At 44.3% G+C, this 25,039-nt stretch overlaps 6 protein-coding genes across 6 annotated transcripts; 2 read left to right on the top strand and 4 right to left on the bottom strand.

The window, feature by feature from the left end:
* Positions 1-168: 168 nt before the first annotated feature.
* On the bottom strand, positions 169-2,238 carry Bcbas1. Its single transcript, XM_024697482.1, has 5 exons — positions 1,898-2,238; positions 1,621-1,795; positions 1,520-1,563; positions 1,286-1,454; positions 169-1,216 (listed from the first exon to the last, which is right to left on the bottom strand). The coding sequence occupies exons 1-5, from the start codon at positions 1,986-1,988 to the stop codon at positions 538-540; spliced, it is 1,158 nt and encodes a 385-aa protein (XP_024553298.1). The 5' UTR covers positions 1,989-2,238; the 3' UTR covers positions 169-537.
* Positions 2,239-7,724: 5,486 nt separating this feature from the next.
* Positions 7,725-8,870, top strand: BCIN_15g02390 (hypothetical protein). The gene is made up of 3 exons (XM_001547369.2): positions 7,725-7,894; positions 7,959-8,543; positions 8,624-8,870. Exons 1-3 carry the CDS (start codon positions 7,825-7,827, stop codon positions 8,644-8,646), a joined length of 678 nt encoding a protein of 225 aa, XP_001547419.2. The 5' UTR covers positions 7,725-7,824; the 3' UTR covers positions 8,647-8,870.
* Positions 8,871-9,141: 271 nt separating this feature from the next.
* Bcacp1 lies at positions 9,142-10,330 on the bottom strand. The gene has a single exon (XM_001547368.2). It carries the CDS (start codon positions 10,229-10,231, stop codon positions 9,458-9,460), a length of 774 nt encoding a protein of 257 aa, XP_001547418.1. The 5' UTR covers positions 10,232-10,330; the 3' UTR covers positions 9,142-9,457.
* A 2,687-nt stretch (positions 10,331-13,017) lies between these two features.
* BCIN_15g02370 (hypothetical protein) lies at positions 13,018-16,340 on the bottom strand. The gene is made up of 6 exons (XM_024697481.1): positions 15,784-16,340; positions 15,688-15,734; positions 15,316-15,486; positions 15,241-15,265; positions 14,619-15,185; positions 13,018-14,560 (listed from the first exon to the last, which is right to left on the bottom strand). Exons 1-6 carry the CDS (start codon positions 16,221-16,223, stop codon positions 13,408-13,410), a joined length of 2,403 nt encoding a protein of 800 aa, XP_024553297.1. The 5' UTR covers positions 16,224-16,340; the 3' UTR covers positions 13,018-13,407.
* A 360-nt stretch (positions 16,341-16,700) lies between these two features.
* Positions 16,701-22,530, bottom strand: BCIN_15g02360 (hypothetical protein). Its single transcript, XM_001547364.2, has 2 exons — positions 21,970-22,530; positions 16,701-21,916 (listed from the first exon to the last, which is right to left on the bottom strand). The coding sequence occupies exons 1-2, from the start codon at positions 22,378-22,380 to the stop codon at positions 17,036-17,038; spliced, it is 5,292 nt and encodes a 1,763-aa protein (XP_001547414.2). The 5' UTR covers positions 22,381-22,530; the 3' UTR covers positions 16,701-17,035.
* A 116-nt stretch (positions 22,531-22,646) lies between these two features.
* Bcfmo1 lies at positions 22,647-25,005 on the top strand. The gene has a single exon (XM_024697480.1). It carries the CDS (start codon positions 22,910-22,912, stop codon positions 24,302-24,304), a length of 1,395 nt encoding a protein of 464 aa, XP_024553296.1. The 5' UTR covers positions 22,647-22,909; the 3' UTR covers positions 24,305-25,005.
* Positions 25,006-25,039: the final 34 nt, after the last annotated feature.

The raw sequence follows: 25,039 nt of genomic DNA, 5'->3' as shown, positions 1-25,039 counted from the left end.
GACGCGTAGGTATACTGAATCACCGCTCTGTTGTACAGTTACAATGGATTCTTCTAAGTCTTTAGCTCGGCAGGGAAAGTCCCCTGTATATCCAGGCCCTTGTATAAATGTAACATCTACTGAAATTTATGCAAGATTCCATTAAGCAATGGCCTTATAGGTCTGCAATGCACAGCATGGGTGATATTCGGCTCTTATTCCCTTTCAGGGTACCTTTAGCAAGGTTTATCTCATGATGATTATTGTAATCAATGTTATAACAACTGATCGGCGGGAAAGTTTCTAAATGCCTCAAATTTCTGTATCCTTGCCAATGTGCCATCTTATCCTCAATGGAGGACTAAGGTCATTCATCTATTCATGACAGATTCTTGCTGATATCAATATACCCAACCTACCAAATGCGCCTGTAGGGCCTGCAGAAGCCCCCAAATCCATGCAATCTCCAAAAGTAAAAGGTTGAAAATAATATGTACAGTATGCATTTCCGAAAGTCTTCGTTAGAATGAAAGTCGTGGTAGAAGTATTCCAGGGGTATTAAGCAACGTTACTGAAGACCTCCATCTTCACATTACTCCTGGATTCCACAAGCATGTTCACAATGGAAAACAAGGTATCCGGCTTCACATCCTCGAGTATCAACTTGTAATTATGTCCAGCCGGGACATCGGATACCGAACTCATGGTCGGTGGCGTAGAAGCTATCGAATGTCGGTGGTCTGGTGCCGAGAATGCCTCGGCCAACGCTAAATCAAAGTTCATATCTTCACAGTAAAGCTGGTCAATATCTGGTTCCCCTTCATTGGTAAGACTTCCAACTGTTGGTATACCCATGTTGTATCCCGAAGATACCGAATTTTGGGCCAATGAAATCCCGGGTGACGAAGGTTCCGTAGATGAATAGGACATGTCATTGAATTGTAAAGGTGGTAGCCCATCAAAATTGAAAAGTGAATGTGCATCGTTGTTGAAGTTGTTTTGGGACAATTGCTGAGCAGTGAGCTGAAGAGGAAGTCCTGGGAGTGGCAATTGCCCCATCAAAGAGTTCTCCGTGTCGTACTCCATCGCATTGTCAGGTGATGATTCTGTGTTCAGAACTTGGTCGAGTCTTTCAGACTTGGGAAATTCGAAACCGTTTCGTTCTCGTACTGGAGTACACTGGGTCGTAGATGCTTTCCGTCGTTTCAATCTGCCCTTTCGTTCCATAATAACATATCTAAATCCAACAAAAATAAATAAGCAAACGTTGCGTTGAAATCTCGAATATTTGAAGGGCTCCTCTAACCTGTTCTTTATATCTGTTGGCGAGCGGTTTGGAAACTCCTTCTCACTTATGCTCTTCCAACTCCTTCCGTGTACGTGGACAGCCTCTAAGAGTCGGGCTTCCTCATCACTATCCCAATCTTCATGACTGATGTTTGGATCGAGAAAGTGATACCATCTCTTAGCGCATTCTTTTCACATGTTAGGTTAGCATATGAATGATTCCAGATCCAAAGAAGCTTGGACAAACACTCACGATCTGCATGCCTTGTCTGTACTATTTCGGCAACCATAGTCCAACTATGAGAAAAGTTTAGCTCCAGTGAAGGATTGCTTTTGTGTTTCGGGTGTACATACTAAGTGCCATGCTGGTCTACTCCTCTCCTGAGTCGGTCGTCTTCTTCATGATCCCAAAGTCCTTTGTTGACCTCCTTTCCCACTTTGCTCCATCTCTTTCGACAATCCTTATTTGTCCTACCCCGGACTTTCGACGCGATCAAATTCCAATCGTTCACAATTCCCCTTTCCTTAACTATATTTTAATACAATTAGAGTCAGTCGTTCGTTCGTTTGAATTGAAAAGAGCATTGTAAATGCAAGGAGAATGGCTTCAAAGAAAATCGGTGGTAATTACATTGCAGTGTAGCTTCTCTGCGCAAGATCTGGTCCTCGTCGTCCGTCCAGTATTTACGAACCCGTGATGGAGATGGTGCTATGATAGCCATTGATACCAACAGAAAATAACAAGATCCGCAATTAAATTTGGTGTGTGGCACAAATGCAAGTTACATATAAGTTTTGAGTGCGGTTAAAGATATAACGATCAGATGAAGGAAGGGTTCTATCAACCTTCGGGCCCGGGACCAAATGCGTCTTACAATGAGATGGGCGCGCCGCTATCATGCATAGTAAGCCGTCCCGGGGGGGCTGGACGAGCATGCAGTGACACACTCGCCTTTTGAGGATTTGATCATCGGAATTTGAATTTGTCGTGTCTAAAATGGCATTGTAACTTTGTGGCTTTAACGGTTGTCTTGCGTGCAGCGGGCTGTGCCGAGAACTTGTGTCATTAATGTCACCGATATCCGTGTTACTGAGATATTTTGCGCGGAAATCGGCTTGGTGTAGTTTTGATTGGGAGAATTACGAACAAAGTAGTAACTTGCTATTGCTTGGCGGTACCAATGTATCAGAAACTTGCAAAACTACTAATATAATAAGCTCCACGTGCTATACATGCAAAATTGGAAGGCCGATTCTTGGTACCGGTATAAAGAACACTTCGGTTTACAGATCTCAATTATTAGGTGCTGTATACGATTACGTGAAGCTTAGTCGCAAACTACTTTACCATCCTGGCAACTGTTCAATGGCCATCCTTGGAACTACCAGGAAATTAAATTGTTACAGGAAAAGTCCCACTCGAAATTCCATTACGCGCACAATCGCTAAGTTCCCCAACTATTTGTGGTTAGGATATGGGGTTGTTCGTAACCTTGTTTCCATGTCAAATTGAAAGGATCATGAAGGATTTGTGCGGCGAAACTTGCATGCACAGGTCGACATGTAAAAGTTCCGCCGCACGGCTCACAAATTATAAATTATATAGGGAAGTGATTCGTTGTGAGCGATTGCTAGGTATGAATCATGGCCACGTCGATAATCAGATAAGTACCAAGGTATTCAACGGTATCTTATCCTTGCTCGCTTAATCAGTTTTATCGTTACCCCCATATTTTTACGTGGGGTTTTTGCAGCTAGCTACTCGCGTTCATCTATTGACTGCCTGATAGAAGACCCTTGTCCGGACCCGAGTACAGCTTTGTTCCTATTCAAGGAAGGTTTTCACAACTTAAAAATCACAACTATGTACCTTCTAAGTATATCAACGTGTTGACATGGAGTTGAATCCCTGTTATATCCGGTACTTTTTGGGGTTAATTCGTCTAGCGGGGCATCTCATGAAGCATACCCGTCATATTAGCCGCTATTAGCCTTCCGATTAGAACATTCTAATCCATGGGGGTACGATCCTCCCGGAGGTAGTAATTCTCCCTGAGCGTCAAATATCTACCTTTAAATATCCTCCACATCCTTCGCATATTTCGTTTTGCGCTTGCGTGGCATAGACCCTATAACCAATAGCTCCTCTCGCGTGGCCATCTTGGCTGTCACATCAGTCTTGGGGACCCTTAAATTGGATGGAATTCCGGGAGGCCAAGCTTTAAGCTTTAAGACTTCTGTATTTGGAATACCCATGAAGATGGCCCAAATAATACATTAAGCTTGCATCAAAAACTCTATTGGCAACAAATATGCAGCTCTGCCGTCACATAGCTTTCTATTCCCAGTGTAATCGAGCTTGATGGCTCAGGTGATCTTCTCAGCCCGCAAAATATTCTTGATGGGAATGGAGGGAAAAGGAATCTCAACCGGATTCGGCCCGCTACTTGATCCTCGCCATGCCGACATTTTGACAGCCACTGACCACGACACGGTCCCTTCGCAAGTTCAGTCTCCGAAATTACAGTTTGTTTGTTGACGTGATAGAACTAAGCAATCTATCGTATTGTTAGCGTAATATTAGGTGGACAGCGGGCATAGCGGTCATTGCGGGCATTGCGGATTTCCGCAACTCGTCGGTCTCGCGCTATTTTGATCCGTATCAAACCCGTTCTCGCTCAAGCTTCGAAGATAACTGGTTAGATTTGGTGCTAAATGGTTTCGATGCGCAGGATGCGCAATCCTATTCGGTTTCCGTCGCTATTAAATTCTTTCCGCTTTGTAGGAGGGGATGATACTGAGATTATTCGGTCACAATTCTCTCGATAAGAAAATGGGGGACCCAAAGTGTTTGATACTTGATATTGAACCTGTTATTTGTGGGCCTCTCTTTTGGAAATCTGTGGTACCCATCTATTGTCATAGACTTATCTCTGATCTCCATGTAGATTTGCTGCAACGTTTGAGATTTGTCTACTAGGATGTCCCCAGGTTTCCGATTTCTCAAGATATAACATGTTGGTTTCTTTTCTGGATTGTCAGGATCACCCTTGCTATCATATACTACAAGCTTTTGACAAAGCTTTAAGGGTCTTCTTGAAAACCTCCGGGCACCGGATTCCTTTCCCATCTCAACGCCTGCAAGCCACAATACCACAATATATAGGGCAGCACATGAGATGTTGAGCAGGGAAAACAGTTTCTGACAGCCGATAGGCTAAAGATTTGATCGAGAGTCATGGCATTCAAGCGCTACATGCTATATGAGTCTATCTTTAGTCTGATACTCTCATAGGTCAAATTTGCGCGGCGTCATGTTGTATGTGGCATCGAGACGATAACCACGTGTTTGTTAGGGAAAGTGGTAACAACTCTGTCTACGATATTTCTCTTGGCGCTAGACTTGTATATAGGCTAGTATTAACAGATTAACGTTACATTACTAAAAGGGTTTCTCTGTGTCTAAATATATGATTACGCCATCATCATTCTCACTGCATTCAATCAACTTTATTCTTACTTCCTCTATATCCGAGGCTGCCAGAATCACAAGAAACTCCGTCTTTTCGTATCCAACATGGATGAATCATTCCGGCGACGGATGCGTGGAGCAATCAATCTCTCATCCCGAGATAATTTGAATAATACTCGCTCAAGATATCATCAATTATCTCCAGTATGCAAAGCGACAGTCTAGACATCACCGTTTACCCTGGCTAGACGTCTGCAGTCATCTCTGCCAATGCATTCTCATGTAAGTTGTTCCATCGTCTTCCCGAATCTAAGAAACAGAGATATCTATAGGCGGTTGACTCTTCGCCTCAACGTTTCGTGCAGTGTAGATCTTCAATCTTGATATCTATTTGGTGATATTAATCACTTCTCGTGACTTTCTCATATAGGACACACTCCGCCAACGATAATTAGTAAGCTGATTCTCCTGTAGGTGTTATCCCGTCAGCCGTATTGCTCCTTCTACACTGCACCTAGTTTTAGGGGTTTGGGACCCGAGTAAAGATCTTGCTCGGGTCCCCTTCAGCCTGCCTCATTGCTTACATTGGTTGGCGCGACAATGAAGTTGCCGCTGACGGGAACGAAGGACGTAAGAGGCTTATAAATACCCACAAAGGCCCTGTAAGCACCATGTTTGATGAAGAAACCCATGGTTGAAGATAAGTCCCTGCATTTAGCGTGCGTTTCTGATATTTTTGTGGGTGTTCCCGGAACGAACCTGCTTCGTTAAGAATATGCACATATTCGGATTTTTGCATGCATGAAGTTGAGCTGCATGAGATAAAGCCTAGGGCTATTGACGTGAACGTTCCCACCTCCCCAATATAGTCTCAAATTTGAAGGATGCCGAGACAAATATGCTTTCATGGCTCCTACCGGTCCGATCTGAGGTTATTCGGCTTTTCAACGGTGAACGATCTCGGGTAAGCCAACTGTTGGCTCTCTGTCTTATCGGAGAATTCGGAGGGAGGTCACCGAAGTACATATTGGGCAGGCATAAAACTGGTAAATTTGTAATCTGGTCGCTGCCTAACAAGATAACAAGGTTACATGCACGTGTTTTCTTTCTTGAGAATCATGTTACTGTCGATCATATGGAATTGGAGAGGAGGAAGGTCCAAATTCCTAAACACAGCCGAGTGTTCGAATAATCCCTATCTAATCCCGCTATCTAGTCGTATCGATGCAGCTGCCACCTTTACAATAAGAACCCCGAGGAAGAAACCATGTTCAATATAACTAAGTTCGGACGGTATCTGGCTTTGATTTCTAATAATCAACCCCGCTTCCCCTCCCCCCTCCCCAACAAATCTCCAGCAGAGCGGTGCTGGAACATGATCCACACAAACGAAATGCACAACTTCAGTGCCAGCAGCCATGATAACGTCCTACAGTAAGAATCTAGTTGCTTAAAGATTGAGATCAGCGTCAAAGGTCTTCCAGCATTGAGGAATCCAGGAATGAAGATCAGCTGAAGTACCAAAAAGATCATCTCAAACTTACCACTTTCGAAAAACTCAACACATCTTACCAGATAGTATCACAGCTTTCGCCACACAACATTCCTACGAAGCAAGCAAGAATGATTAGCAATTGCCCCCAGTGGCTTTCCGGAGGATCTTCTACACATGCCAAAAACTCCAATTGGTAGTGTTACTGGATCTTCAATTCACGATTGGAGATCGGAAATTGGGATGCGGATAATGAATGCTATGCTCTTCGCCAACACTTAGTTTTATGAGTGGTTTGTGCTCCAGTGAGCATGCTTCAAGCGTGTGCAAAAACGTTCTGATTGCCGCACGAAAGATGAGTCTTGAAGCCTGTCAAATTCTGGCTGGAATCTTGGAATAAAGCTTGTGGTTGATTGAAACCAAGGTTTAAAATGAAAGTGAGGTTCTGATCTTCGATTTGAAGTTTGAGAAAGGGTTTTTTCCATCTTGTGTATTCCATGCCGTGCTGAAATTCATGGTATTGCTACCACAGCGTTGGTCACAAAGCTGCGAGTCTGGTCGGTTTCGGAAAATTCTTCGTGTCATGAAAGCAATACGATAAAGCTGGAGTCTTCGATCGAGCGGATGTTTTGAGGATGCATTTCACAGCTATCCTCATGATTTCTAGGCTAGAACGTTTTAATCTACGGGGTTTAAGATGATGTAGTGATCTCAGAAACTTAAGTCCAATTTATCAATTAGGGGCTAGAATTGATTAGCTTCATCAGTTACAAGAGTCCTCCATCAACGACATGAGATTGACTGCCATTTTTTTTTGTGGATATCCTTCTCTAGTCTGATTCCCACGCCATAGAATGTACACAAAACAGCAATACCCGTATTCCGCGAATTTTCAGTACATTTTTTCATCATGTCTCAACTGACGTTTTCTTGCCGTTGTACAAGATTCTCTCCACCCCACCCAAAAAGATGAAGATTACCGAGAAACTGTCGTGCAAGCCTATCTATTCTCTTCTCTGTGCACCTCCACCAAGCTTCCACTCCATACCGGACTCCCCAAGGATCAATTCTAGATCTATAAACTCCTCTAGCAGCTGAAGCCCTTTCAATAACTCTATCACCCACGGCTTCTCCTCAAACCGTGAATCTCAAGACCGTCTACCACGTCTCCCCAAATGCATCGTACAAGCTATCAACATGATGTACCAGAGACACAAAGCTCCACAAAGGTATAACGAGGGCTTCAATAGTTCGGCAGCACTGACGACAAATATTCGTACTTGCAATACCCGACAGGTGCAATTTATTTATCTCTCGGCGATCAACGAGCAAGAAGAGTGCAAGTATTGAAAATATGAGGGCCGATTACGTTAATCCCTCATATTGAGGCGCGGAATTTGGACACTGTACGGATTATTTAGAAGTACTTTGAGTTTGAAAATATTGTTATTTAAGAGTTTCATTGCTACCTAGAAAAGACTCACATCGTCTTCAGTTCACTTAATCTTCCACAAGCAAGGCCTTTTTTGATCTTTTTACATTGCAATTTCAACATATTCCACCTGGAAACCCTTTAATTTTCAATCAAGTCAAAATGCGTCCCATCTCACTCATCACAACTATTATTCTCCCCCTCTCTTTTGCGGCGCCTATCCCTGATAAAGGTATATTCTCCTACCGTGTCCCAGTTCTCACACCAAATTAGTTGAAATGCTTATATCACTATAGACACCGCTCCCCAAACTATCTCTATTCCACCTCCCGCCGTAATTCAGGCCCTTGTTGACGCTGGGCTTGGCCAATTCGCTACTCCCGCCAACTTAGCATACATTAATAGCGCTATAGAGGCCGCGGAAGCTGCTGCCGCCGCTGCCACGCAGAAAGCTGGTGGTTCTAGCAAGAGACAGGATTTGGGATTAGGATCATTGACGGGTGCATTAGACCCCCTTCTTGGTATACTCGGAGGGTTAGGGCTAGGGGGATTGAAAGAACGGGATGAGATTGTCAAGAAACAGCTTGATCTTTCAAATCTCGGATCTGTTTTGGGAGCGCTAAGTCCAGAACTCGAGCCAGTGACTAATATAGGTGAAGCTCTTCCCATTCAAGCTGGAACTGGGATTCTTAAGAGACAAAGTCTTTCTGCTCTTGGAAATATTGTTGGGAGTGTTCCGGGGGGTGCAATTGGGACGGGGATTACGAACAGTTTACCAATTGTAGGACCAGTCTTGGGGGGAATTTCCCAGAATCCGACTGCTGTCATTACTTCTGTGTTAGGAGATGGACTCAAAAAGAAAGCTAAGAGACGACAAGAAGGTATGACTTGACTTACTTCCGAGAGCGTGAATGTCCATTTGATAGGCTTTGTCTTATATAAGAGCTGATTGGTGATTTAGTTGCTGCTGCTATGAAAGAATAGAATGTCAATGGAATATGGGCTAGGATGGGATCGGAAAGAAAAGGGGGTGAGGGTTGTTAGGTGTTGGAATGATGCATATGGGAGGGTTGACGGCTATGGGTGGAAGATTGTCTGAATTGCATTTGAACTGCAATGCACTTCTGAATTCTTGCTAGATTTTGTTTATCGTTCAGTGAAACTAGTCTTTTGAATTTGCTATCTCGGCTATTAGAGTCTTTGAGGCAACATTTCCAATCCAAGCTTTTGTTTTTGGTCTTTCTCAAATTCTTTCTAGAAGTCTACAGGTGTTGATAAGAACAGCAGTACAGACTGTACAGTACCCATTACACCCATTTAGATGACGCGATATCTTGTTACCAATTCACTAGTTTGAGGCCTGCACATCTCAAACCTGCAGATAGCATCATTTCCATTACAGTATTGAATCTTATCAAATTAAGCACATCAGATTACACAGTAATAGGTTTCACGGTTTCACGATGATGTAAAAAGGACTGGAAATCAAGAGAGTATGTGCTTCATTTTTTTTGACCAGACAAAACTATGGACATAAAGAAACCAAGCTAAAAACCACCAAGCCAATACCATGCCCCTCCCACGAAAAAGAGCCGTCGCTCAAAGTTGGGGAGTGCAGCCCCCTTTTTCATAATCTCATTTCATCATCCAAATACCACCATTTTCTTTTAGCGAAAGACAATAAGGTAAGTCCACCCCCCCAGACCAATCAAATTCCAGGGGTCCAACCAATATTTTATCGCAAATCATATGAGCAAAGGAATTCAGGCTCAAGATCACATCAAACAATCGTTATTTAAACGTATTTGCAAGTAACACCAGTGCTTCCAACAAGGGAACAGTCGGTGAGGACCGAGTTTTGCTCAAGGTCGATGATGGTAGCACCGGTAACACCGACGGTGGTTCCGGACTTGACGGCAGAAGCACCAGTGAAGGTAACGGTACCGAAATTGGCGAATTCGACGAGGGAGTTGCCCTCCTCGAAATCTTCAACGATCCACTCGGCATTGTACTCGCAAAGGTCTCCGTCAACACCACCGGTGAAGGTGTGGGAAACACTCTTGCCCTTGGTAACGTTGTCGACAATGGCGGTACCAGTAGTCTTGGAGGAGGCGGTAACAGTGACCTTGATGGTGTCACCAGCGGAGATGGAGATACCGCTGAAGTCGTATGCGTAATCTGGGTACCACTCATACCAAGCATCATAGGTGATGGAAGAACCAGACTTGGTCCAGTCAATACCAGTTTGGAGAATGGCAGTACCACAGGTGTCACCGTCAATACCAACCCATGCGGATCCGGATCCAGCAGTGGATGGGGATGGAGCAGTAAAGGTACCAGTTACGGAAGTGTAACCAGTGCCGACGAGGACGGCACCAGCCCAGTTGGAAGAGTAGGAAACATCGGTTTTGTTGGTAACCTCGGAAGATGGTCCTTGAACGTACTTGACTGGGTTACCGTGGGTGCCAGCAGCGCGCTTGACGGCACGTGCTTGTCTCAAAGCAGTACCTGGGGCAGCAACGGCAGATCCGGCCAAGACGGCGGTAGCAGCGACAGTGGAGAACTTCATTTTGATTGATTGATTGAATTGATTGCCGAACGAACGAACAATTAATAGATTGATTGGATTGGATTGGCTGTGAGGACTGTGTAACGATTGATGCTGGACTGGAGAGAAAAAGACATTATCCAACGGATGAAGACATGATATATATAGGATTGAGAGTTACTGACTCTTCACATCAAGCTCATCTGCAATACAACATAGGCTTCAATCTACCTTCCCAAATAATCAAAATGTGTTGTTATCACGACAACATGGGGACGTCGATATCTCGATTCGGACTTCTTCACCGGCACTTTGCATGAAAGGTCCGATAGTTGCCAATGAGGCCATTCAACTACGAATGCCGACGTTTAACTTTGACCAGGGCAATACCCATATAGACCCGTATAGACCCATACAGATCAACTTGATCACCTTCCTCATTAACCCTCAAGCTTGTTAAACATCATTCATCTTAACTGAAGATCATCGTCGATTGTCTTTGATTATTTCCATAAAAAGGAGGTCCTCTGATTTCTTATCTAAGAAACCTTGTTCTGGCGCCTATGTATGTGTGTATGTATGTATGCTGTATATTCAACGGGCACAGGAACAGAACGGCAACATGAGCGGCTGTTTTCAAATGATCCACCAATCAAAGCAATCGTGTGGTGTGGAGATGGAAAGAACCTTATCTTAGATCAGTGTTGTAACGATGATACCCCTCTGATATCCCTCTATAGTCTCCGCTTGAGCCACATATTGACCATGGTTTCCATATATCCTGCATTTCGTAGTAAGGGAAGCAGCGCAAGTTGTTGCGAAATGTGGAAGGTAAATTATGCAAGACAGCCCCAAGGTTGCACTGGACGGGGACGGGTGCCGTTGAATGGAGACGGGAAGACATGTCAGAATCCAATCGGGGGTTTCGGACGCTTTCTGGTCATTTCTATCATTCGCATGAAGGGCTAGCTACCTATCGCAACGCCCCATAGAGAACCTCAGAAGTTGCAGAAGGATACGAGCGAAACAGTAGGATGGAAGAAACAACAAGGAGCGTCTCCAAATCAACAAGGAATCTTCAAAGATACCGAGGAAACCCGTACCTATCCATTGCCAAAAACAAGCTTCACAAGGAGAATACAACGCAAGAACAAGCCTTTATGGGGCCACCCAAGAGATAGCTTCCCGTCTCGGCAACGCACGCCGCGCCGGCTCCATTATCGGCTATGGGTGCTTGTCAATACACGAATCGTGTAACCCTAACTGACCATTTCTTTTCAAAAGCGACCCATCTCGTGCTATCTCGAAATATCTTCAGGAAGAAACGCAATCAACAGCAGCTTGATCTGTGGGTGAATCAAGGCAGATTCCGCAGACTTCACGAGATAGGATTGTGTTACGAAACAACCTTCCTGATATGGTTTACGGATTGCATTCCTTTTCATTTGGGCCTCGCCAACTATCATGTGAGGATCCGAATGTGACCGTCCTGAATCGCAAGCTTTTGATTCTTTTGATACATATCCGGAGAATTCATGAGAAGCTAATGTGAGCGCCAAGATAAGCTATGCAGCTTTACTTGGCTTTGGGAATGGAGATGACGAAGCTTTACTTGGCGATGCCAACCGATGCCAACCTACTTGGCCTGCTTGGCTGCAACTTCGATGGCTGTTGTTGACGAACTTCTAGATGAATGCCCCGTGGCAGGCGGATTGGTAGGCTGACCAAACTCTGCGGTAGAGTCAATTCATCCGGTTCGCGCAAACTTCAAAGATATCGGGTGGATACTGGCTAAATGCAATCCTTGCTTGTTCCTGAAAATCAAGCCGTTCGAGTTGATCCCCCCTCTTTCGAACGTCGTAGAAATTTCGTGTGAAAGAAATTGTTGCGCGAGGTAGCATTCATCATTTCAAAATCAGATGTCGAATTTCTTGCCATGGTTTTCCTCAGAGCAATTTTGGTTCCGGAGAGCTCTCCGAACATCTACAATTTCCACGAAGTGCTTGATGGGCTAAGAGATTCTTTTCTTTTATCGCTTCTGTCTGTCGTAGGTGGTCATGTCCTTCTTCGCACACCCAAAAATCACTTTTCTTATTCCACTCGACTTATCTAGATACTAACGGGAATTATAGATTTCATAGACTCTGTCTCACCAATCTCCTATCGATTACCCTCTCATTTACATCAACCAGATCATCCGTTCCTACCGTCCTGTTCTCTGATAATCTTGGCATGGTAGCAACAGCATCATGGTCACTGGAGAAAAGGAAGAGAGAGAAGTGATATCTTAAGAACATCTACTTAAGTATAAGTATATTCAAGTATCTTACTCCTTCGAGCATCTCTTTAATTGTACGTCAGAGTTGTTGGCGAAGAAAGCTGTACATAACTTCAAAACGGCTGTGACGGATAGAACTGAGACCGGCTGTGATGGCAACTTGACCAGCACAGAGTTGTGCCCACTTGTCTACCTTTCCCCCTCTCAACCCCTATCTTCTTTCATCTCAATACATTGACCCAATTCTTCTGGCGTAGAGAAGATCCAAGGTTCAGAAGAGAAGAACACCATGAGCAACTCAGGCGATATCCTCCAGATAGCATCGTTCTATTTGGAATTCTTCCTTTACCTCCCATACTTATTTCGATGCATTCACCCGCTATGCTTGAACCTGGATAAGTCGACAGCCCAGGGAGCTTTATCGTCGTCAAGATTAGCCTACTTAATCTTTTGAGCGCCACGCAATCAGTGGCAACATCAATTAATATAATCCTCTATCTGCAAGAATCAACTAGAATATTAAGTCTTATCATGTTATCTACTAGATTGCTATCGAAATATAAAATCAAGATAGAGGTATTTTTAGTGATTATGTGATTATGTGACTATGGTGGTTGGGCGTCCCAGTTTTTCCGTCCACCCCGAGCCCTAGCTGCTTACCCCCGCTCTTTTATAAACTCCCCTGCTATCTACAAGGGAATCTATGTTTCTCGTCACATCTTCGTATTGGCCCGCAATAGGTATGGATATAGATTGTGGCGCGCCACTAAAGCAAGCTATCTTCACCAGCGTGTCGTGTTTCTGTGCATGCATATTCACAATCAACAAGTTTTGAAGAGAAGAGAATCATGGACGATAGGAGTTTTGACTAAGATATCCTCATCATCTGAGATTCTCAATAAGATTCGTCTATCGTGAATTATCGGAGACACAAAACGGTAGGAACTTCGACCGGCATATTATTCACTGAACTCCATTTCTTACGCCCTGCACTATTTGCTCCGTGCTCCAACAACAATTCCACCATATTTCCGTCTGGATTATTGGGCCTGGCCCAATATAAAGGACTCTCGCCAAGGACATTGGGTATATCCGGATCCGCACCTCTCTCGAGCAAGAGCTTTGCCACTTTATAATGCTCTCTGTAACAGGCGACATGTAAAGCAGTCGCATGTGCTCGTCCTCCAAGTGCATTAATATCGATATCTGGCTCCGTATCTAATATGATGCGCACAATATCTTCAAGTCCAAAAGACGCTGCGTAGTAAAGCGGATGTGTTCTCAACACAAATGACTCCTTTCCAATAGCAGATGGCATCATCATGCCAAGCCAGAAAGCGAAGTTGCCACCATGCTCGAGTTTGTGAGTTTCGAGGAAAGCGCGGAGGAGTTTCCGAGTACGTGGTGCAAGATAATCGTCGGGATCTCCAGGTTCTCTGTTAACATATCGTGGCCAGTTTAATGTGAGGTGACGAAGAAAGGGATACTTTCGATAGCGACTCTTGAGTAATTTTTGCTCATGGCCTTGGGAAAACTCTGGATTGAGTAGGTATGCTAGACAAGCCTGGGCCATAAATTGACGCGCTGTATATTGAGTGAAGTGGAACGGTGAGGTTGTGGATTGAGTGAGATAATCAGCCACAGATGCATGTGCAAGTTTCACTGCAGGCGAGCTGGATCCGGATTCCTGGCTCGGCAAGTCTCTTTTCCATTTAGTCTTAAGCTCTTCATCTTGTCCTGATCTTGGCTCAAACTTGGTCACGAGAGACGAGCATATAGAGAGAATTATTTCGGGGTTGAGAAGTCGGGAATCTTCGTCGAAGCACGGTAGATCCGAATCAATATCTATGGCTAGAATTTCTACCAACTCTTCGACATTCAAGCGCTTTACAGCTACCGTCAGAGCCTGAAGAATTTTCGAAACTTCCGATTGGTGGTCGACATCAATTTGCTGCAATATTCGCTCGTAAGTCTCATCCAGACTTTTGGGCAATGTTTTCATCGCTTTCCGTATTGCTGACACACTCATGCATTTTCGAAACATATCTAGTTGGCAGACTACCCATCGGAACCTGTGTTACAGTCAAAATAAATCCTTCTATCTCCACAGCGGGGGTCCCGGGTACTTACATGCCATCTCCCTCTTGAGTCAACTTGGACTCAATCTGGTCTCGAATATCTTGCGGCCATTTTGACATTATTTTATCGTGCTCTATTTTCTCAGAGATGAAGTATCTAATATCGTTTCTTGCTGACAAATTATCTTGCAGACACATTCGGCCACTGACCAGAGGAGATAAAACGTCTTCTATCTCGGCCAATCGTCTACTAGTGACCAGTAAGCGCAGTCTTTGATACTTCCATGCTTTTATAGTAGAAATGAATGACAGAACTTCTGTATTTCTAGCGGCCTCGTCTAGTGCATCAAAAACTATGTAGATATGATGGAAAGACAACAGAATGTTACGAAAGCATTCAAGGAGCACATCATCTGTTGGCGATGTCGACGTTTTTGTGCTTAATTCTTCGTAGAGGGTTTTCAACGGCCGAGGGACATTACTGCTTTGTGCCGAGAGTTGAGAAATCAAAGATTTGAGAGCGCCATTCAAATCTCCATTAAAGTCGAAATAAAAGTATGCTAGGGCTATCTTAGGATGTTGTTGAACTTGAGTCATTAAATGCTCTACTATTGTGGAACTAGTAAACAATTGTGAGTTATTGATAGTCAAGTAAACTTCAGAATGCTTGTTACCATAATACAGTCTTCCCACTACCAGCTAATATCGAGAGATCAGTCAAAAACTTTACTCGAGATCATTCAACTTACGAATACCATAAAGCCATAGAAAGGCATCATTGCCAAGATACCAATCTACATATTGCTTGCTTGTTATGAACCATGTTCCAGTATTTGGTTGATGTTTCTTCAACGTTGCAGAATGAGTAGGAAATGGGTCTGGCGCAGCTAACCATCGATAGATATCTCGAGTTGTTTGGTCTGTACGATGTGTCAATTTCGACCATAATCTCTAACACTCTGAACAGGATTCCAAGAAGAAATTGCTGAAGCGATCTTCACATGATATCCCTCGGTCATGAACATGACCATGGTTTTCTGATATCAGAATCCACCATATTCACAACAGCTCTCGAATCTAACTCCTAGACTAGATTTGTAATACTTGAACCAGGTTCTTACCTGCAAATTGATTTTCAATCCTATTCGTAAGATTCAAGACCAGATTCCTACCATCTCATAAGCATCGCGATCCCTCAAGAAACACCTCGAACTCACGTCTGATCAGCGCTCAGCCCCAAAGCCAACGTACTCTTCAACCTGTCCAACACCACCAACGTCTTCCTCACCTCCCCTTCTTTCAACGGCCAAACCAATCTCTCCCTAACTGCCCTCCACCCCTCACTCCCACCTACCCCTCCTTTCTCCAGCTTTCCTCTCAACTTCTCCAACTCAGTTTTACACACGAAAAGCGGACCGTCATCCTTCAACAACAGCTCAAATGTCGAGAGCTGGGAGAAACCATTCGATTCAGCCCTCTCAGCAATTTTAAGTAACGAATCCAAGATATCTCTCAGACTATTCAGTTCATCTGAAATCTGCACGATTTCCTTCGAAGCGTGTTTGACGCCCTGACGATAATCATAACAGAAAGAAATCAAGGATCCAGTTATTTGGAGGACGGCTATCAGACTTGCGGAAAGACTCAAGGGGTCCATTGCTGAGGAGTGAGTTGTTTTCAGGATATGCTTCACACACGATGTAGAAAGCGAAATTGGGGTACTTACTTGCTTACGTACCCATTGATTCGAATAATATAATTCGTGTGATAAGCCAAGAGTCTGCGGTGCTTTTTCAGCTCTTGATACATTGAGCTGCGCAGCCAATATGCATGCTGAAAAATACGCGTGCTGATATATTCGAATCATGATTTTATTCAAGAAGAATCCATCCAACCGAAATTCTACCGAGTGCCAAGGAAATGAGGTTCTTGCACAATACTCAGTAGTTGATATCTTCCTTATTTCAAGCACTCTACTCGTTTCAAGACGGCGTAAAGACTCTGACGGCGAGATATTGACAACCTTCGATTGGGATGATATCATAAACAGGTACACCGAGTACAAAGCTTGAGTGAAGAAAAGTCTAGACGAATGAGATGCACTACCTATTTATCCCTTTTGTCCCTCTCAAACTCTTGTATATCACAAGCACACCATATCACATTGACGTCGCAACAAGTATTCAACCTCGATTTATTTTTGAAGATGTGTATCAATTACTAATTGATGTATTACTGTTTCAAAAACTAAGATGGCTAGCTAACTGCGCTCATCTCATCTCCCGAGAACATTCTCATTATGGTATTTCCATGAGCCCGATACCCATGTGTTTATGTCCCCAAACGAGTTTGCCCCCTATGCGCCGCAGTCGTAGTAGAATACACTTATCTATACATGAAGTTCTGCCCTCGGTTAAACTCCGAAAACGCCTCACTTCTCAATCCCAGATATTCAAATCCATATTTCCCTCACTTCTTTCCCTTTTCCGTGGCACCCTTTCCCTGAGTATCCTTCTCCATAGCTGCACTGACCTTTTCTAATTTCGTCTTCTGACGATCATCGAGTGCAACAAACCATTCTCTCAACTCCTTCATGTGTTTTTTTTCCCCATTACCATATTCAACTGGAGGTCCTCGAACTTCTATTTCTGTACCCTCATCCTTGAACACTGCCCAGCTACTCTCTTCTTCAGATTTCAATGTGAATCCTCTGCCTTTGACTGATAAGACGCTGAAATCTCTTAGTAATATTCCATCTCCAATTTCAGGTCTGGGAAGAGCATCTCTGTATGGACGGAAGATTTTCACTTCTACTACGCTGGAAGGAGCTATAGTTTGATCAGTGATTGTGAAAGTGCTAGTGTAGTGTCTCGGTCCCGATTTTGCTCTTTGGGGTTCAGTGGGTACACTCGTAGCGATTGCCAAAATATCTAGTTTCGAATTCATTTTGAAACGAAGCATTTTGAGAGTTGTGAATTCACTCAAATCAGTACGAAGATATTTAGTTAGGCGGAGTTTCGGATCGGTGGTTGCTGGTGCTCTAAGCTGATGACCGGCTTTTGTAGGTGATTCAGGTAGTCCGAGTAGTGCCATCTCAGCGCTTGTATCCGGACCTTTTGGTGTTTTCTCTTCGTCAGGAGCCAGAGATGGCGACCCTTTAGACTGGTTGCTACCACGTGTAGATGGTCTCTCGTTCTCTTTGTTGGACTTTGTTGGTGTAACAGGAGGAATAGCCTCCACAACTGACTCCAATTTCTTAGATCGTGTTTGTCTAGGACTTACAGTCACTGATCCTTTGCTACTCCTCTTAAAGTCAGGTGAAGGTGAAGGATCTTTGCTGGATCGTGTGTGCCTGGGGCTGATTGGGGTTGGCTCTTTTTGGCTTTTCCTAGATTCAGGTGTAGATTCTTTGCGGTTACGGCTTCTCAAGGGAGATAGGGAACTGGGAGGTTCTCGCCTAAATTTCTCCAACACAAAGGCTTCGGTGTCATCGGCGACAGCTTCGGTCTCCTCAATGGTTTGCTTGACATCCTCTTCCGTGATTTCAAAATTCTTCAGGTCTTTTCCCAAAATGCTGTTTTCGGCTAATTTTGTGAGAGTCTGTTGAGTTTTGAACTCCGTAGTTTCGGCTTCCCTGACATTGATTTCGATTTGTTCAATCTCCGAGTCTCGCTCTCCAAATTCTTCATCTTCAACATCAGAAACGCCTTCCCTAAACACCTCATCCTCATCAGCATCCGAAGCGCCCTCCCTGAATATCTCATCTTCGTCAACATCCGAAACTCGCTCTTCAAACGCTCCGCCTTCATGCATCTCCAAGTCTCTCTCCTCGGATTCCTCGTCTTCATCAACAGTTGAATCGATCTCTTCAAATTCTCCTCCTACATTTACCTCAGCACCATCTTCTTCAGCACCGTCTTCCTCCGCATTCCCGGCTATACCCTCGATAATCTCTTCGCTGACTTGCCTAACTTCGATTTCAGTAATTTCGGATTCTTTGAGCTCAAGTATTTCTGTCTTCGTAATTTGAACCTCCATGTCTTCGGACTCAGGGTCGATCATTTCATCATCTTCGTCTATCGCACCCGCGTCTGGAGCTACATCCAAGATCGTATCAGACTCCTCTTGAGAAGAATTCATGTCTTCATTCTCAAGCAAGTCCGCTGATGGATCCTTCTCGATGTCTGCATCAGTTATCATTATCTCTACATCTTCATCCATCTCTCCCATTTCTTCTCGTAACTGAAGTTGAAGTAGATCTGACATCGAAGTCAATGCGTCATCATTGTTTTCATCAACATTCTGCTTTTGAGTATCATCAGGGGTTGGAAGCTGATCATTCTGATGATCTGTGGTGGTGTCAATGACATGATTAGTGCTTTGGGACTGTGATATCTGGTCTGATTCATCAATCAACTCTGGTTCGTCTTCCAATTCAGTCGCTGGTAACGCAGGAGAGGAAATTAAATCCTTATTAGCTTTGTCGCTCTCATCACCCGTATCATTCACATCACTGTTATCATTTGCATCGCTCGTATCGTTTGCGCCATCTATACCAAAAGTCTTTGAGAACAGGGTATCCCCTTTAGAAGACCTTGCCCAACCAGACTTGGCAGCTCGATCCTTAATGCTTCGATCTGTGGAAATGGGTACTGTTGCAACATTAAATTTCTCTACAGTGATTGGCGATGGTAGGAAATTTTCGAGTGCAACACTCGTAGTATTTGCATTGCTACCGGTAGGTACAATTTGAGTCGCTCTTTGTGTATCATCCATCATTTCGGCTGATTCGGGCCCTTGCGAAAGAATCTTCTCAGCATTTGCTTCCTTCGAATTTTGGTCAAGGTCCTCATTTTCAAAATTCTCGACGCTGTCCTTAAATGTTTCATCATCATCACTCTTGGGTACATCGCTGTCAGTGTTTGCAGACCCTTGTTCCAGCTGTGTTTCTGAGCCCACTTCCTCTAGTTTTTCGAGTAGACTGTCGAGATTGTCTGTAGTATTATCGACATCATTCTTGTCAACAGTAGCAGATGGATTTGTTGTACTGGTCTCGATATCCATAGGCTCAGTAGAATCTAGTGCGACAACAATCTCATCCTCGAGATTTTCTTGTGGTGGAGATTGCTTTGCGTCCTCTGGCTCAAGCATGCTTTCATCTGCATCCATTTGCGCGCCAAGGCCAGAGCCCGATGTATTCAACACAGTTTCAGACATTTCTGCGTCGGGTTTGATGACGTCGATGTGGTCATTGACTAGCGCTCTTTCACTTACCATTGGCTCGTCCTCAACTGACTCTTCCGAAGACTCCCTCACGAATTCTTGGGACTTTGTAGAACGGATGCTAACGTTTTGAACTTCTTCGCCAAAAACTTCCACACTTCCATCTCCCTCTTCCTCTTCCTCTTCTTCGTCTTCCTCTCCGTCATCCTCGTATTCCTCCGACTCTTCCCCTGATTCAATTTTCTCGTCAACATCAACATCATTTCTGATTTGAGAAACTGGGGCTTCAGCTGGTTCCTCATCTTCATCATCCGAAGACAAAAGATCTATAACCTCCGGCTGTTGCTGAACTGGCGCTTGATTACTCGTCTCATCCGCACCCTCACCCTCACTGTAGCTATCTTCGTCGTAATCTTCTTCACTGCCGTTCCCGTAATCTTCGAGATAGTCACCTCTATCCGTTGAACCCATATTCTCATCATTTTCATCATAGTAGCCCTGTCCATAACCATCTGTTTCGTTCTGATCGTCGTAAATAATTTCCTCGTCTTCATCTTCTTTCCTTGCTTCATAGTAGAAACCTTGTTCGCCATGCTCCACCGGGAAGGCCGAGTTGGGCAGCTGCTGCTCACTATTATCTTCGACTTCAAGGAATCCTTCAGCGTCCTCGTCTTCACATTCATTTTCATCCTCATCACTACTCTCGGTCAAGTCTACAATTTGAGATGGGGGAGAGTGGTGCGATTGATGAGTATGGCTGGAGTGATGAGACTGATCGCTTTGAGACCGAACCATAGGTGTCGTAGAGGGGAGTTGGGGGTATAAACTGGCAGTTTGTTGATGACTATCTCCGAAGTCGGGATAGGCCATGCTGGGCTGAGTTGTCCAGTTGTTTGGTTCTGTGTATGTCTGCTCTGGATCGGGATAGTTGTATTGATCCAGACCCTCCTCCATTTCTGAGGGAACGAATTGGCCCTGTTCTTTCGGTGTCTCTTCGTAAACGCCGGCTGACGTATAGGAATCTTGCCCATGAGCATTGTACGGGGCAAATAATTGATCACCATGGTCCTCGGCCTCATTTCGACGTTGCTGGTGAGGAGGAAAAGTGTTCTGGGTATTTAGGGTGTCATATTGGTCTCCGGAAAGAATTGACGCCGTATTATAGGTAGTCTGACCCGACTTCGACTGATCGTTCAAGTGATGCAGAGGATTGGCATCATACACATCGTCTTCTTTCCTGTGACCTAGTATCTGTGTATCGGACTCTGCGGGAAGCGCATATGGATTATTTGGTATTTCGAGATCTTGAGTATGCTCATTGTGCAAGTAGCTGTCGAACTTCTCAACTCGGTTTGTTACTAGTGGAGAGACTAAAGGAAGACCTTCTGATGGCAAAGGTCGTAGTTGCGGGGAAGAAGGTAACTTTTCATCTATATTATCGGACGGTATTTTTCGTGACTCGGTGTTTGGAATGATAGAATCAGATACTTTGTGTGGAGGCGGCATTGGATTTGTATTCCCATCTTCAGCCTGCAGTGTTCCCTGTAATGGAGCTTCCGCATGCACAAGCTGTACGATACCATTTGTCTCCGCTTCCTCAGTGGTCCTGGGCTGATCTTGTTCTAGTGTTTGAGTCGCTTCGGCGATTACCTCAGTTTCAGCCTCTATAGTTTGAACACCCTCATCCGTTATTGATGGCGCATGTTGGTTTACTGGCCCCTCGATACTATTTTCCGAAGATTCTACTACCGGCTCTTCGACTTCTGGACTGGGGCTTGGCGACCTGCTCGTAAATCGCCATGATGTACTGAGTCTAGTTCTCTTCCTACCTTTACCACGGACTGACCCATCTTCAACCTCAAATGGGTCATAGCCTTCTTCGAACATTGAACCGTATGATATTCGCTCACGTTTCAGGAAAGCCGGAGAAGAGTATTCTTCTACATTCTGTGAAGTCACTTGCTTGAAAAGTGAAACAGGTGTTGCTGGAATTTCTGGGATTTGGTTTTCGGTCTCTAAATCTGTCGCTGGCGTGGGCGGGGGCGGGGACGCACTTGTCTGATTAGCTTCGGGATCAGGGTTTTCGAGGCTGATAAGCTTGACATCTTGTGAATCCTCAGGGCGAAACTGTAGGAAGAAAAATTAGAACATGGTATATGGAAGTTAAATTTTATTCTTACCTGAAGCAGCAGTTTGTCTGTGAACTTTAATTCGAACTCCACACCCCTTCCAGGTGTCGCACTTGGAGCCTCAGTTCCCACGTATTCCACTCCATCCAAACATAATATGACTTCGTCTCCGCTGGTAATACCAGACTTCGCAATAGCATTCGCAGACGATCCTGAAAATTGTACGCGCACTTGGCCTCTGATTCTGCGCAAGCGGAAATCGGGTTCGGCGAGCAGGAAAGCCACAGAACCCGTGCGGGAACTGTATGGCCATGTGAGAGTCACTACCGCCTTAACTGATCTCGAAGCTGATGCTGGAAGTAAGGGCGTAAGCTGGGCGATTGGGATATGCGTGGTTGCCTCTAACATTGACATTGTTGTGGAGTTTGGAATTCCATTTGCGGCTGCGTTTGTTTCTGCCATTGTAAAATGGAGAATTTCAGCTTCAAATACTGATCATCGGGGAGCAAGCATTGCCTTTCCGCAGTGGTATATCAATGAACCGTATCGTATCCTTCTGCGTGAATAATTGTTTTGCTTCGAGTTTGTAGAACGCGTTTGTGGATTCCTGCCGTGATTGAAGCTTTGTTAGCTTGAAATGGGATGGGCGTCATCGGGATATTTTTAAAGTTTTGCCGATGTGATGACCCCTGCTGAAGCATGTCTTGCTGGTAGCGGAGTGACGCAAAGAGTAAAAGAAACAACAGTCAGCCGCACCTTTGCTTTCATATATAGATGGAATCGCTCTCTCAGACTTCTGTATAGCTTTTCTCAGACAACATGCCTCCAATTATGCAATAAGATAGCCATAGAACATCTTCAAACTTTTGTTTACTCTTTCACCCGCATGCACATTTCTAATCTAACACTCCAAACCAACACATATTAAGGAAAGCCTGATAGAAGTGAAGCTGGGGGAAGAGATATCGAAACTCGTCTCAGAATCTTCAAAATGACCTCCAAACTTCGAGCATCGTTCAATGTCAAGCGAATTGCAATTGTAGGTGCAGGCCCTTCTGGATTAGCCGCAGCAAAATTTCTTCTGGCGGAACAATACTTTGACAAGATCGATATCATTGAGCAGCAAGCTGAAGTGGGAGGGGTATGGAATTATACTCCAAATATAAGTGACAGTGTGCCCATCCCATCGACGTCGCCAAATGTATCTCCTGAAAGGCCAATTTGGCCAAAGGACGGAAATCCTCCAGTTTTCTCAAACCCCATGTATGATCGTTTACACACAAATATTCCAAAGCCGTTAATGTGTTTCTCTGATCGACCATTTCGCTCCGACTCTCTGCTATTCCCTACGCGCGAAGATGTTCAAGAATATCTTATACACTACTCTGGAGAAGTTAGACACCTGATTCGCTTCTCGGAGCAAGTCCAAGATATAAGATTGGAACCAGACAATGGTCATGATCGATGGCGAATCATTTCTAGATCTACAATTACCAACGACGAGATCAAAGAAACTTACGATGCCGTTGTTATTGCAAACGGTCACTTTTCTGTCCCTTTTATACCTGATGTACCAGGGATTAAGGAGTTCAACTCGGCTCATCCATCTATCATATCACACTCCAAAATATTTCGTTCGCCCGATTCTTTTGCAGGCAAGAAAGTAATCGTGGTTGGAAATGGAGCCTCGGGGTTGGATATTGGAACACAGATCAGTGAGGTTTGCAAGAAGCCTCTATTAAACTCAGTAAGAACTTCCTTTGGCGAGGGAGAAGACGGGAAGGAAGAGGTTCCCCCCATTTCAGAATACCTCGCCGACATTAGAGGTGTGAGGTTTGATAATGGACGGATAGAAAAAAACGTCGATGCCATAGTATACTGTACAGGTTACTTCTACTCTTATCCGTTCCTCAATTCGCTGAAACCACCAGTTGTCACCACTGGTCGACGAGTGGTGGGCTCATACCAACATCTGTTTGATATTCAACACCCAACTCTTGCATTTACGGCCTTGGCACAAAAAGTGATCCCATTCCCAATATCTGAAGTACAAAGTGCAGCAGTTTCGAAAGTTTGGTCGAACAAGTTGAGCTTGCCTAGTAAGGAAGAAATGAATATATGGGAGCGGCAAAGGGTGGAAGAACATGGCAATGGCACGTCTTTCCACATCTTTGGTTACCCTCATGACGCAAATTATATAAATAGTTTACACGATTGGGTGAAAGGTGCTGAAGGAGGATTCAGTAAGGAGCCAACGTATTGGGACGAGAAGAAGTTGTGGATGAGAGAATCATATTCAGACATACGAAAGCGTTTTATCGAAGATGGCGAGAAAGCAAAGTCCCTGGAAGAGCTGGGTTACGATTTTGAGAAACGCAATGAATAGATGAGAAGATAGAATTTAGGGTTGGTCAAGAAAATGTCAAGCCAAATAAATCAGAGTGGAACGTTGAGAGCAAGGGCATGTTCTTTGATCTGTGAAATTTGCCAGTTCATTGACACTGCTCGCCGCACGCCCTTCTACACAACTAGTAGACACTTAAACACAATTCATATGATGAAAGGGAGCAAAGGATTAAAAGCATGGGGGGAGGTGTGATTGATGTTTGACTATGGACTTAATGTAAGGTCAGCATTGGAAAAGGCCATGATGAATCCGACAATTGAAAGCTTCCAACAAAAGATCAGTCTTTGCCAATGTCATCTCAACTTCAACACAGCAATCATGTATTCCGTAGAACATGGTGGTTGAATCGTATTACCAGAGTTGTTTGTCCTCACATCAAGCGTTCGATTCATGGTACATAGTCATCCAAGTGTGCTTACCCTATTGTAATTATCATGATCCATCCTCATCGTCCACGCCGTCGCCCATTGCATCCACCCATCCTTCCTCTCTCACAGTCCAATGCTTGGAGAGTGTAGCTGCAGTATGTTTCCATCTTTAGGTCATCATCGTGTCATGGAAGCCGCACGAGGGGCCCTCGTGACGATGGTTTTGAAGTGGTAATGTGTTTCTTCTCGACCAAGTTATCGGAATCGGCAGTTGAGTAGTGAAAATATCAAACTGTCGATGATTTGAGTTAATGGTCTTGTTTGTTGAAGAAGAAAGGAAAAGAGT

Source organism: Botrytis cinerea, chromosome 15, assembly GCF_000143535.2.
Source record: "Botrytis cinerea B05.10 chromosome 15, complete sequence".
Classification (NCBI taxonomy): domain Eukaryota; kingdom Fungi; phylum Ascomycota; class Leotiomycetes; order Helotiales; family Sclerotiniaceae; genus Botrytis; species Botrytis cinerea.
Note: the sequence above shows the minus strand (reverse complement) of the source record. Positions and strands in the feature narration are given on the sequence as shown.

Bases quoted from the DNA above. Each gene is read 5' to 3' on its own strand.
- BCIN_15g02390 (XM_001547369.2), top strand. From the start codon at position 7,825: ATGCGTCCCATCTCACTCATCACAACTATTATTCTCCCCCTCTCTTTT. The intron at 7,895-7,958 runs GTATATTCTCCT...ATATCACTATAG, and splicing joins GGCGCCTATCCCTGATAAAG to ACACCGCTCCCCAAACTATC. The intron at 8,544-8,623 runs GTATGACTTGAC...TTGGTGATTTAG, and splicing joins AGCTAAGAGACGACAAGAAG to TTGCTGCTGCTATGAAAGAA.
- Bcfmo1 (XM_024697480.1), top strand. From the start codon at position 22,910: ATGACCTCCAAACTTCGAGCATCGTTCAATGTCAAGCGAATTGCAATT.
- Bcbas1 (XM_024697482.1), bottom strand. From the start codon at position 1,988: ATGGCTATCATAGCACCATCTCCATCACGGGTTCGTAAATACTGGACG. The intron at 1,796-1,897 runs GTAATTACCACC...ATTAAAATATAG, and splicing joins CAGAGAAGCTACACTGCAAT to TTAAGGAAAGGGGAATTGTG. The intron at 1,455-1,519 runs GTGAGTGTTTGT...ACATGTGAAAAG, and splicing joins ACAGACAAGGCATGCAGATC to AATGCGCTAAGAGATGGTAT.
- BCIN_15g02360 (XM_001547364.2), bottom strand. From the start codon at position 22,380: ATGGCAGAAACAAACGCAGCCGCAAATGGAATTCCAAACTCCACAACA. The intron at 21,917-21,969 runs GTAAGAATAAAA...TTCTTCCTACAG, and splicing joins CAGACAAACTGCTGCTTCAG to TTTCGCCCTGAGGATTCACA.
- BCIN_15g02370 (XM_024697481.1), bottom strand. From the start codon at position 16,223: ATGGACCCCTTGAGTCTTTCCGCAAGTCTGATAGCCGTCCTCCAAATA. The intron at 15,487-15,687 runs GTAAGAACCTGG...CACATCGTACAG, and splicing joins GATTGAAAATCAATTTGCAG to ACCAAACAACTCGAGATATC. The intron at 15,266-15,315 runs GTAAGTTGAATG...TCTCGATATTAG, and splicing joins TCTATGGCTTTATGGTATTC to CTGGTAGTGGGAAGACTGTA.
- Bcacp1 (XM_001547368.2), bottom strand. From the start codon at position 10,231: ATGAAGTTCTCCACTGTCGCTGCTACCGCCGTCTTGGCCGGATCTGCC.